Source organism: Lampetra fluviatilis, chromosome 60, assembly GCF_964198595.1.
Source record: "Lampetra fluviatilis chromosome 60, kcLamFluv1.1, whole genome shotgun sequence".
Classification (NCBI taxonomy): Eukaryota; Metazoa; Chordata; class Hyperoartia; order Petromyzontiformes; family Petromyzontidae; genus Lampetra; species Lampetra fluviatilis.
The window spans coordinates 531790-545034 of NC_136334.1; the positions used below are offsets into that span (position 1 = coordinate 531790).

The following is a 13245-nucleotide window of genomic DNA, read 5'->3' on the forward strand; positions in this document are numbered from 1 at the left end:
GATAACAGTGGTGGGCGGCAGTGGTGGCGGTGGTAGTGGTGGCGGCGGCAGCGGCGGCGGCCCTGGGAAGTTCACGCAGAGGGCGGAGAGGGCTCTGCCACCAACTTTAGACTCGCTCGCTATCAGCGCCGGCGGAGTGCGTGCTTATTTAGAGCTCCCGCGCCCCGCGTGTGGGACGGACGTCACGAGCCGCAAGCAGGCGGGGGGGGGGACACCGCTCGCTCGGTGAGAACCGCGAGTGCCGTGGTGGTGCCGTGGTGGTGCCGTGGTGGTGCCGTGGCTACGTCGCACAGACGCTCCCTGTGGGCCACAAGGTGACTCGGGACCACTGGCCTGGAAACGGGCGTTGGTCTGCCAGCAAGGGGCACGGGAATTAACCCTTCCATTCATCGAGGAAAGCCTCAGTTGAGTGTCTTGCTTGGGAATGCTTCACAAATTCCGTCATAGAGAATGTTCGGGGCGAAGTAAACTGGAGTCGCTAGAGAGAATCCAAACACGTGCATCTGTTAGCACAATTGTGAAAATATAAAATTCAACAGCCACACCGCTTGAGATTCCACTAATTGACACTGCTATAGATTCCACAGATTCACACCGCTATAGATTACACAGATTTACACCACTGCGGATTCTCCAGATTCACACCGCTATAGATTTTACAGATTAAGACCGCTATAAATTCCACCCGATACAAAAAACAACCACTGCGGATTCTACACCGCCGCTTTGCGAAACGGCCCTGAACTCCGGAACCGTCCACGTCCCTGAACTCCAGAACGGAGCAACGCAGGGCGGTGTCGACCGCCCCACTGCTGTGCTCCTGGCGGTGGCGCCGCTACAGCTCCCCTACCCGGCACGCCTCCTCCGCGTGGCGCAACGTGGCGCCGCGTCGTCGGTCGGCACCATTGCGGACGTCTTGTTCCTTGCGCGCGCCGTCAAAAGGGGCTGCTCGTGGGAGCACTTTCGCAGCTTGCAGCAGCAATCAGAATTTGAATCAGGCGGCCACGCTGGTTAATACTGTGGTGCGGATTAGCCGTAATCATACCACCACCGCGACGTGCCGTCTGATTCACAGCGGACGTTAAAGATCTCCGTGACGTCATTCGCAAGAGTCGGCCGTCATGTGTGCCGGCGTCGCAGTCCAGCTTTGCCTAATTTGAAATAACGACACCGCACACGACTCGAGCGAGATTTATACAAAGTAGAGACATTCGACGACGCAGAGGGTCTGCGTCTGCTCGTCGGCGTCTGCGCAGCAAACTGTTAACGGCTCGAAGGCCAATTCACAGAGAACTCGCGTCCGCTCCCTCACGATGTTCTAGTTTTCTCAACAAACCGAGTTTAAGATGAAGATGCCACTGTGCCCACAGCCGTCGACGGCACCGCCGCCACCACCGCACCCACGCTCTCTCCCCTCTGCCCGATTCCAATGCTGCTGCTGCACAGTAGACACCCAGTGACCTCCAGGGTCTGCCCTGATGCTTGATTTCCAAAGAACAACATCGTAAAATGTAATCTCCAACTATAAAGTTAGCTAATCTCTCTCTCTCCACTCTCTAGATAGCCCATTACCTGCAACGGCAGCTGTATATATTTTACCACCATTATAAGGCAATGTTAGTAATGAAAACGCGTCTGAGAGTCCGTCCGTCGAGCGGGGAGATGGATCAATGAAACCGGTCCTGAGCGAGATGTGGTGGCGGCTCATTGAGGCCTTCATCCAGCAGTGGAGTGACCACGGTTAACGATGAATGGTTGACAGGTGGAGCGATGAAGTTGCGGCGGTTAGCGCAGCGCACTACGAACCCAGGAACCCCGAGTTCGATTCTCAGCCAGGGCTTACATCGGTGGCGAGAGAGAGAAAGATGACCGAGCCGGTCCCAGGGCCCACCGCTTCGCCGGTCCACACCCAACGTGCTACGGCCTCAAGACCAAACGGCCCGCAGGCTGTGGGGCGGGCCTGCGTATGTGCACCGCATTGTTGTGCATAGTGGCAGCAGCAACATGTCTGCTAGCCACGACGAGAGGGCTGCAGGAAAGAGTTGGTGAGGCTTTGCTGCTCCTCCTCCGCTGTTCAAAGAGCACGGACCGCACTGGTTTACTTTCTTGGTCCATAGTTTGGGTTGCGAGTCTACTGTTTTACTCACGTGGCTTGTCTTTAATGAGATGGGCGCATGGGCATGTCAGTGTTGTGATGAAGTTCGCTGGCCACACCAGGGTCTCCGAGGGATGACAAAGCGAGGAGGGGCGATGTTTGGGTCTGGAATGAGTTTATTCCGGGTGTCTGCGTTGTCCCACCGAGTTCGCTAGCAGCATCCTTCTGGATCTGGGTGAGATTCGAGGATGGTGACAGCAGCGTGATCCCAGGAGGTCTTGGTTGATTGGTAGGTGGTTCATCTTCTTGGTTCTTTCGGTAAAGTCACGTAGAAGGAAAGTAATAAAATAATAAAAATAAAACATAATAAAATAAAATAATTCTCACGACGTTTCGGCTACAACACAAGCAGCCGTCTTCAGGTGAAGAATGAGACACTGAAGACGGCTGCTTGCGTTGTAGCCGAAACGTCGTGAGAATTATTTTATTATGTTTTATTTTTATTATTTTATTACTTCCCTTCTACGTGACTTTACCGAAAGAACCAAGAAGATGAATCCCTGCAGTCACGAAAGCTTTAAATCGAAAAATGGTAGGTGGTTATTGTTGCATGATCCTGCAGATACTTAGTGGCAGAATGTTTGCCAGAACAGGGAGCCAGGGAACTGGTTAAAGTTTCAGTGTTCTGATCACGATGCACATCGCGTTACTCCATTGTGCATCTCGCAGTGCTCTGTGTGAGCTGCTGGACCAGGCTGGAGTGAATGGAGCACGTGCGTCCGTAACGCGCGATTCCAGCGTGCATCCATAGTGCTCGTTCGCAGCGCGCGTTCAAAGCGAGCGTTCACTGTGAAAGGACCGAGACCAAGGAACAGCAGAGACTACGGCGCGAGCGCAAGCTGCAGCCATCCGCGGCGCGGCCTCAGTGATCGGACTCGGCCGTCACGTGCACCCCAGACGACGCCTCACACGGTCTCGATCCCGTTACGTCGGCCAATGCCGTCGCGCACGATGCTCGGAGAACGACGCCGACGCCACTTACGCAGGGTTCGCACGTCAATCCGCTGCTGGACGAAGGCTTCCCCACGCAGCGTCGACCGTCTGCCCGTACTTCACCACGCCGGTCACTGCGCAGCCGTGACCAGAGGGAGTTCAGGGCGAGCCGGGGAGATGACGAATCTATCTTGAGTCGTAAAACCGACAAGATATCCAAGAGAGACGCAACAGAACGTTCACTCGCCCGGATAAGTCTTGACGACTGATATCACACTCAAGGCCCTCTTTTAACACGAGGCTGCTGCTGCACATTTTCATGACCGCGCACGTTTTGTCCAAAATACACAGGATCAGCTTTTTTTTTGTTAACACCAATTCCGAAAAACCACCAATGCTTGCTCAGTCAATGTGGTTTCTAATGCGGACGTAATATAATATTTTACGATGCAAATAAATATCAATTTCCGCCATCTGACAATTGCGAACAGATATTTACGGTTCCCATCGCGTTGCAACCGCGTTGAGGATGTGTCGTTTGTTTCCACGCTCTCCTTCCAGTAAGCCACACGGACCGCTCATGAAGTCTTCAGTGGTAGGTAGTTAGCAACACAGCGCCCGCTAAGCGTGCTCGTTTTGCTCTGTCACAACTGGAAGCAATTTGAGACAACTTTAGTTGTTGGTTCAATTAATTGCTTCTCACGTGCTCTGAGCACTGTAGGTCGTGACGCCGCGATGGCAATAAGCCTCCGAGAGGAGCCGTGCTCAGTGACAAAGACAAAGATCCCCCATGTAGCCTTCACGGACTGTTGGGGCAAGTGCTGCTTTCAAGCGCCTATGAAGGCCGGCACGGCACACGAGGGAGTGGGTGGCCAGCACCACGCTCTGCCACCTTTTTCTCCCCGAGTAGTGATGTTTACATACCGCACCAGGTACTAATTTGATGCTGAGTCGACCTAGGGAAGGCCCAGGACCGGTTTAGATATTCAGACACAGACACACGCGCACACCTACCGGATAATCAGACGCACCCCCAATTTTTTCTTTAAAACACCGGGGTGTAAATTGAGTTGTGACATGTAGAATACGGTAAAGTTAAATAAGGAAATAAATAGCGGTTGCAATGGCGAGGAAAAAGCTTCCAATGATTCGTGGAATGAAACAAGATCACAGCACTACTCTACTTTCAAGAAACAAGACAAAGATCCCCCCGTGTAGCCTTGAACAAACTACCGGGGCAAGTGCTGTTAGCGAGTAGCACCGATGAAGGCCGGCAGGGCACACGAAGCGGTGAGTGGCTAACACCACGCACTGCCGCCTTTGTCTCCCCGAGTAGTGATGTTTACACACCGCACCAGGTACTCGTTCAAGGCCGAGTAGACCCAGGGCAGGCCCAGGACTGCCAATGCAAATTATAAGTTTGAAAGGGAAACAAAAAATAAGATCAAAACAAAGATGCAAATCACGTAGGGAATAACAGACAATCATTATTAATCATAATAAAAGTTTTGGGGTTAGAAATGTGTCGTAACCCGCGATGACCCGACACAGCCAGGAAGGTTTATTACGTAAACACAACGCGCCAATTCGTTACTCCTGCAGCCCACCGGTGTTGGAGAGTAAATCCACAACGTTTTAAAATGTCAATGTTGACGTTTTGTTTACGTGTTTACCTTACTGGCTGTGTCGGGTGGTGGCGGGTTACGACACATTTATACTTACGTGATCTCACCCAAAAGCCGTTATTATGAATAATATTGGTCTCGAAAGCTGACGTGTTAAATCATTATTAATATCGCTGACTACACAACGACAACGGACGGTACAGTAAACCCTGTGGCCCGTGCTCCTTCAACACAGGAGGAGGAGGCGGAGGAAGAGCGACACGACACGGACCATCTGCTGAAGCCCTCCGTTTATCGTCGTGGCAGCAGCAGCAGCTACATGGAGCTCTTGAACCACAGCACTGCCGCTGCTGCTGCCGCTGCTGCCGCTGCTGCCACCATCGCTACCATTGTGCGCAAGGGGAGAACAGCGCTGCGCTTCGCATACGTTTGAACGTGAAAGCCCGGTGCTCAACAGATTATATAAAGTTACGAGACACTCCCGTTTAGAACATCAACAACGCAATGTGCCAATCGCCGGCTTCCAGTTACGATCATTCCCTTTGCCATCTGCAACCTTACCCTGGCAGCAGTGGCTTGCACGCACGCGCGCATGAATACACATACACACGCGGTACATGCGCGCGCGCGCACACACCTAGAGTTTATCTCAGTATCTCTGAGCAAACTAAGATGCCCAGGAAGTGAATGCAACTCATATTTACATGCCTGTCGCCTCCTGCCATTACACAGGTGGAATGAGTGTGTGTGCGTATACACACCAATGTGTGTTGATGGACAATGTGAATGTGTGTGTACCTGTGCATGTATACGAGTGTGTGTGTTTGTGAGATATTGGGGAGAGGTCGTGAAGCAGCAAGCTGTCATGGCCAACACCAGTAACAATTATCCGAACCAGTCCTGTGCCTCCCCTAAGTCGACTTGGCCTCAAATGCGTAAATGGTGCAATGTGTATGCCAGAAGGGAGACAAAGGTGGCTGGGCGTGGCGCTGGCCACACCACCACTTTGTGCTCCGTGCCGGCCTTAATAGGCCTCGTAACAACACTTGCCCCAACAGCCTGTTAAAGGCTACACGGGGGATCTTTGCCTTTGTTGTATATGCCAGTGTGAGTGTTTGTCCATACGAATGTATGCGTATGCGTGCGTGTGACAGCATGTCTATCACTGTGCTGCCATGCGTGTTAAGGTAGAACTACGTGTCTACATCTCCTGCGCGAGTGTGCGTGTGAACGTGCGAGCGCCTGCGTGCACACGGGCGCGTTGTACAACGCACCGCGCGTCCGTGCATTAGCACGTGCGGCGTACGCGTGCACATTTAAAACCCGCCGCTTTGCCAACTGCACTTGCCCGAGCATCCTGTGGCGAAGGCGACACGGCGGTGGTGAGCGGAGACCCCTCGTCGTCTGTGTGAAGGTAGAGGTGCAAGCAGATACAGAGAGCCCAGAGAGAGATCGTGTAGAGACAGAGAGCCCAGAGAGAGAGAGAGCGAAGAGAGAGAGAGCGCGAGGTCTTTACCGGTGCCGTGCTCCGCCGCCGCCGCGTCTCCGCCGTCTGGCCCCACGGCTCCACCACTCGAGCAGCAGCAGCGGCAGCAGCGCCTCCGTCTCCTCCCACTCATCCGCCTCCCTACGGAAACCACACAAAAGGCAAAGATCCCCCATATAGCCTCGAACACACTGCTGGGGCAAGTGCGGTTGGCAAGCGAGCGCCACGTGCGGGCGGTTGTGGTTAGCGCCACACCCAGCCGCCTTTGTTTGACCGGTGCTGATGATTACACACACAAAGACAAAGATCCCCGTGTAGCTTCTAATAGACTGCTGGGGAAAGTGCTATTAGTGAGCACTTATGAAGGCTGGCACGGCACACGAGATGGTGGGTGACCAACACAACGCACGGCCGCCTTTGTCTCCCCAGCGTTGATATTTAGACACAGCACCAGGTACTCAAATAAAGCTGAGTCGATCTAGGGGAGGCCCAAGACCAGTTCAGATATTTCTCATATTAGTCATGAGCGGGAATCTAAATCGGGCCACCAGGTTTGTATAGAGTGCGCTAACCACTGCACCACTGCTCACCTGCCGGACGACACTCATCCACACACATTGTATGTATGGTGTATGTTATACGTATGGTGTATGTTGTATGGATGTTATACATTGTATGTATGGTGTATGTATGTTATACGTATCATGTATGTATGTTGTACGTATGGTGTATGTAGCCAACCGTGCTAATCGTACGTGCGGGGGAAGGACAACAAACTAGACACAAAAATCAGTCCTAAACAAATTAGTTTGTCAATCCAGATGATGATGATTTCAAAGTGCACAGCTCCAGTAGCTTCCTAATATGGGAAGGAAGAGCATTCCAGACGGCCGTAGAAGCGCATCTGAAAGAGCGCGATGCCGTGACCGTGTTTGTTCGACGGTGAGCCAAAAAGCCGCTGCTGCGAGGGTGACCACCGGAGTTTGCGTGCTGATAGTTTATGCTACTTGACGAGATCAGCGAAGTATCGTGGTTCATTTGTGGCAAGCGCTCATCAGGGCCCAGCATCCTTCCCAAGGAGCTGCTCAGGACTCGTTGCTGATGCTCTGGAGAAGAACTTCCCTGTTTGAGCAGAAAGGAATGGACCGGATTATATTTGCTGTGAATGGAATTGGAGTACTTGCATAGTGACTAACTCGGAGTCGATAAGAGTTGTAGGCACTTCATTAGTAACGAGCGCCATCAGGGTTCACACTTTACAATTATAATTATAGTCCGTCATTGTCGGCGACGTTACTCAGCCGGGAGAGTTGGTAGGCCGCCTGACTGTGACGCCCCGAGATGGTGAAGATGGAGACGACGACGAGAAGGACGGTGAAGACGACGACAAGAACGGTGACGAAGACTTCAGCGGTACGACAGGGATCCCACTCCACACAACAGCCCCGAGGTGCCCTGCAGGGCCCCTCTTAAACTCTCACGCCCCCTTTCTATAACTTACCAGCGGGTTCTCGGTGTGCCCCTTCTGTCACCTTCCCCCCTAGAGCGCCCTCTGGAGTACCACGTGGCCTGCTGACGCCAGGGTTGCCGCAGGCCGCAGATCCCCTTCCCTGCCAGCAGCCGGCGCTATGCCGCTACTCTTCTATGCCACTACACTTGTCATGATGAATGCCATTGCATATACAATGGAAAAGATCCCCCGTGTAGCCTACATAGGTTGTTGGGGAAACTGCTGTTGGCGAGCACCTAGAAAGGCTGGCACAGCACACGAGAGGGTGGGTGGGTGGCCAACATCAAGCCCGGCCGCCTTTGTCTCCCCAATACTGATGTTTGCACGCTGCACCAGGTACAGCAGTCATATACGACTAAGTCGACCTAGGGGTGGCCCAGGACCGGTTCAGATATTCGCCACTGTTTGTGGTCGTGAGCGGGAATCAAACTCGGTACACTGGGTTAGGAGTACAATGTGAAAACCTCTCCACTACCGCTCCCCAGACACACGCACAAACAATGGAAAAGTATACATGCCACTAACTGGCGGTGACATCACGACGGTACTTGTGCCAGGCTAGGTGCACTTTAAGGCCATGAGGAATGTCTAAAGCATACTGACAGGTCACGTGACAGACCCAGGTATTATGGGTGACCTGCCTGAGATGACTGACAGATGCACACACACACAGTGGTGAACACACACACAGTGGTGAACAGACACAGTCGTGAACACACACAGTCGTGAACACACACAGTGGTGAACACGCACAACGGCTCATGCACAAACACTACATACATTAAGGCAGACCCGCACAACACGCACGCAACAAATAAGCCAAACACAACATACAAACATGAAAGCACACACAAAGACAGACAAAGATCCCCCGTATAGCCTTCACAGACTATTGGGGCAAGTCCTGTGAGCGAGTAGCACCTCTGAAGGCCGGTACGGCACGCGAGAGGGTGGGTAACCACCAGGCCCGGCCGCCTTTTCCCCTCAGTGGCGATGTTTACACACCGCACCAGGTACTAATTTGAGGCTGAGTCGACCTAGGGAAGGCCCAGGACCGATTCAGACAATCGTCACCGGCGTTGGCCGTTGAGCGGGAATCGAACTCGCGTCGCCGTGTTCGTAGCGCAGCGGCATGAACACAGAACGCGCACAAAGACAACAGGGACATGCACGGATACCGAGGTGGCTATGACGAGACAGTGCTACGGTGGAGAGTACGGTATACACAACGTGTGAAGGCCTCCCACACACCATCGTCAAAGGATTGACATTGTCGTACATCGTAGTACACTGTAGTACACCGCACGGTGTACACCGCACGATGTAGAGGGCACGATGTAGAGGGCACGATGTAGAGGGCACGGTGTACAGGGCACGGTGTACAGCGGATGGTGTACTCCGGCACAAAGCGCGCCCTCCACAACAGTACCAAGGACGTGCGCTCTCTTCTGGGACGCTCTTTTGGGTCAGGACGCACATTTCCATCTCGCGCATCGATTTAACAAGAATTTTTAATTCGAATTAAATGGAATTTGCTTGGAACGTAAAATAAATATGTGAACTGGAAAGAGAACTCGTGATGGACTTTCAGTCATCAGAGTGCACGATAACAATCCTTCAGACTGACTCAAAAATTCCTTTCTCGGTGGAGTGAAAAGTGAATTTACAGCCGTTTTTCGGGCCAATCCACTGCTGGATGAAGGCCTCCCACACACCGTCGTTAAAGGATTGAATTGACGACGAAAACCAATGATGACATCATCGTCACCACGCTGCCCAATTACTCCACAAAATGGTTTTGTAGACAGCACCGATGGTAATGGCAAAAAATATACATGTTCATTTAGAGCGTTCATTGCTGACGTCGCGATGTTTCAATAGATATTGTGAGGAATTAAATATTTTTAAGAGATTTTAACGAAAATATGCTTCCCCACATGGGCTATGGTTGGCATGGTGGGGGGGGGGGGGTTGACCATACTTCTCCACGTGGGCTGTGGTTGGCAACGGGGAGGGTGGGTTGACCATACTTCCCCACGTGGGCTGTGATTGGCAAGGGGAGGGGGGGGGTTGACCATACTTCCCCATGCTCGTCAGTGCCGCTTTGTGAACCGACTGAGGCGGTGGAGGGAGCCAGGGCCGGCCATCTTTTCGCGAAAGGTGCTGCACAAAAATACTGAGACTGCTCGAAGATGAAATAAACGGCGCACGCGAGATGAGTAGAGCGAGCCAAACAGACGGTGCAAACCGGGCAGACTGAACGAACCAGAGAGACGGTAAGAATACAAACAAACAATTCAGAAAACTCAACACGTTCGTAAATAACGGTGCGCGTGGCCTGAACACGAAACAGGCATAATAGGTGACGTTTCGGGCAACGGCCCTTCTTCATAGACACAAAAAAAGATCATCAAAGCTCGGACACGATCGTGACCCCCCGTATCGCGGCAAATCATCGCTAGATGTGGGCGCCGAATCACCGCGTGCTGCTGCTGCCGCTGCTGCTGCGGTGGCGGACGGGAGAGCACTGCCGGTGTCTTTGAGCGAGTGCACTCGCAACGCTCCTCTATTGAACATCACCGCGGCAGGCAGAGCGAGCGTCGCTCCGACCCCCTACCGCTAAAATAAGGCAAAGATCCTCCTGTGTAGCCTTCACAGACTGTTGGGGCAAGTGCTGGTTAGCGAGCAGCGCCTGTTAAGGTCAGCGCAGCGACTTTGGTCTCCCCAGTGGCGATGTTTACAAAGCGCCGGGTACCAATTTGAGGCCGAGTCGACCTATGGGAGGCGCAGGACCGGTTCAAATAAGCATCACCGGTGTTGGCCTCGAGTGATAATTGACCTCGGGTCGCCAGGTCCATAGCGCAGCGCACGAACCACTGCTCCACCGCTCCTCCCCGAGGATAAACGCACGCACACACACACGCACACACGCACGCACACTCACACACAACAACAACAACCGCCATTCGCCACTAAGTGGCGGTGACGTCACCACGACGCTTGTGCCAGGCCAAGTGCACCTTGAGGCCACGTGAAGTGTCGAACGCCCGCTGGCAGGAGGTCACGGGGCAGACCCAGGTGCCACGGGTCGACTGACCGAGATGACTGGCTGATGCACCACCTGTGCCCCCTACTGCACCAACTTGCTGTGCTTTATCCACCCGGCGCTCCGCTCGTTGTTGTGAACGTCGCTCCTCCGTCCCTCCGTTTTTGTTGGAGGGCGACTGCCTCCAACTGCCCAGTAGCGTCCTTCACGAGCCTCCTCCACAGAGGCCGATCTTGACACCGCTGGTACCAGTCATCGGCAAGTCCACTCAGCTCCACGTCCTCCTGTACCACATCACTCCATCTCTTCTCTAGCCCGTGCCGCGCCCGTTTAGCCCCCTCGATCCGGCTGAACAAAAGCTGTTTAGGCATGCGGTGGCTGGGCATGCGGGCTACATGACCCAGCCAACGCAGCCTTGCCTGCCGGAGGAGCTCACCGATGGGACTTTGCCCAGATCTTTCAAGGATTTGTGAGCTCCTCACACAATCCAGCCTGGTTAAACACAGGATGGATCGTAGGCAGGCCAGCCTAAATGTTTCCAACCGGCGAAGATTCTCCATTAGGGGGGTCCACGTTTCGCAAGCGTAGAGAAGGGAGGGAATGACCGTGGCCGAGAAGACCTGAAGCTTCGTGCGGAGCGACAGAACAGGTAGCTTCCACACAGCGTTACGCAACCAATGAAAAGATATTGCCGCTCGACTGATTCGGAGTGAGACCTCTGCTGTTAAACTGGAGCCGGTCATAAGCACACTGCCCAGGTATGGGAAACTCTCCACTCTCTCCACTACTACCCCATCACCGATTGGGAGTTGTGGGGGTGGAGTGTCCGATGGTACAAAATACCCAGGCAGGTGCTTAGTTTTGGTGGGGCTGATGGTAAGGCCCCACCTCTTAGTGGCACGCTCCAGTCTCAGCAGCAGCGTCTCCAACTCCTCTTCTGAATGAGCAGCTATTACCAAATCATCGGCATACATAACGTGGTTGACCAATAGGGAGCAATCCCTTGAACGCACCCGGGCGTCGATCAGCCTCCCATTATATCTGTACCAGATGGAAATTCCCCCGGTACAGCTGTAGTAATTACTCAGGAGGCTTGACGACGGGATCGGAGGCACACTTATTTATTAACACAACTTGTATACAGTTAGCGAGTATACACAGGACCTAAGGGGTAACGTCCCCTTACTCGGCTAACAGGGAGACACAACATCTAAGCCCCGCTAACCTAAGCCCAAGTCCTCCACTAGGGAGCTAGGGGAGGCTACCTGTCCCAGCCCTGGTCAAGCTGGGATCCGACCCCCTGAGTTCCCAGACCTGCTCGTCAGTCTGGGCTCTCGGGGCCACGCCACCGGCTTGCCCTGGTCGGCCCTGATAAGGACAGCGAGCCAGGGGAGCTCCGGGGCCTATTCTAGCTGGTCTTCCGTCTTCGCTGGTTAAAGCTGATACCTCGACCTCGAGCCCTCCGGCTCACCCCCTCTTATAGTCCGCGGCCCCCCCGGGAGGGGCCCGTGGGGGATGCAGGTGCGGACGTCGGTGTGGCCACCTCCTATGTGTACGGCCCTAACCACGCCCCTTGTGTTTGTTTGCCATCCGCTCCCATACACAATTACACCTCTACATCACCCCCCCCTGTACAGCTCGCAGCCGTCCCCGGCTGCAACAAAATCAGAATAAAGGTGCATGCCTCCCCAAAACCGTGTGTGCCTCGCGTAAATTTAACAAGAACAATAACAGTCGTAACAACAACAACAACAACAACAGGAAACAGGTAGAAGAAGAAAGAGAAAAAAATAACCCGGCGCACCCTCCCGAATAAATACCCCATTCCGCAAACCCAACATATATACACGCGCTCCGGATGCCCCTCCCCCACTGTCCGCAAGGGCCCCCCAACGGCCGACCTCACAATAGTCTGCGCGTTTTGGCGCGCGTTCTCGCGGCGGGCCCGTCACAAGGGCTCGACCCGGCACGCTCAGTGGTGGTTGGTGACGGTCCGGGTGCAAGAGAGTCTGGCGTCGCTGCCGAGTGACCCCCGACCCCTCCGGGAGGGGTTGGCGGCCGTGGACCCGTCACTCCTGTTGCACCTGGAGATGGAACAGTTGATGTCATGTTAGGCGAGAGCAGCGACGTCGGGGAGTCGGCGGACCCCTCACACGTTTGGCCATGCGTGTGTGTGTGTGAACCATGGGCCGGCGCAATGAACGGTTTCAACCTTGAGGGGTGCACGTACCACCGACGCCTCCCCCATTTGACGCGAACACATTGCGGCCGTAAGACCTGGACTGGACGACCTCCACTGGCCCCCGCCACGGCCGTACCAACTTTGACGAGGTTGCCAGTGGCACCTGGGGACAGTGCAACCATGCCCTGTCCCCTGGTTTCCATTTGAACACATGTACCCGCCCCAGCCGAAGCCTCTCGTTCGCCTTCTGGCGGAGTTCAGAATTTTGCACGGCCGCTTCCCGCGCCTCAGAAATTTGCTGATATTAA

General features: G+C 54.0%; 1 protein-coding gene across 7 annotated transcripts in view; it reads right to left on the bottom strand.

The window, feature by feature from the left end:
- LOC144950991 (phospholipid-transporting ATPase IA-like) overlaps positions 1-13245 on the bottom strand; it is a 178107-nt gene that overhangs the window by 130126 nt on the left and 34736 nt on the right. For all 7 annotated transcript variants that reach the window (XM_078881196.1, XM_078881197.1, XM_078881198.1 and 4 more), the window contains one exon: positions 6230-6340. In XM_078881196.1, the coding sequence (XP_078737322.1) occupies positions 6230-6332 (103 nt within the window). In that variant the 5' untranslated portion in view covers positions 6333-6340. Of the gene's footprint in view, positions 1-6229; positions 6341-13245 lie in introns of those variants that run through there.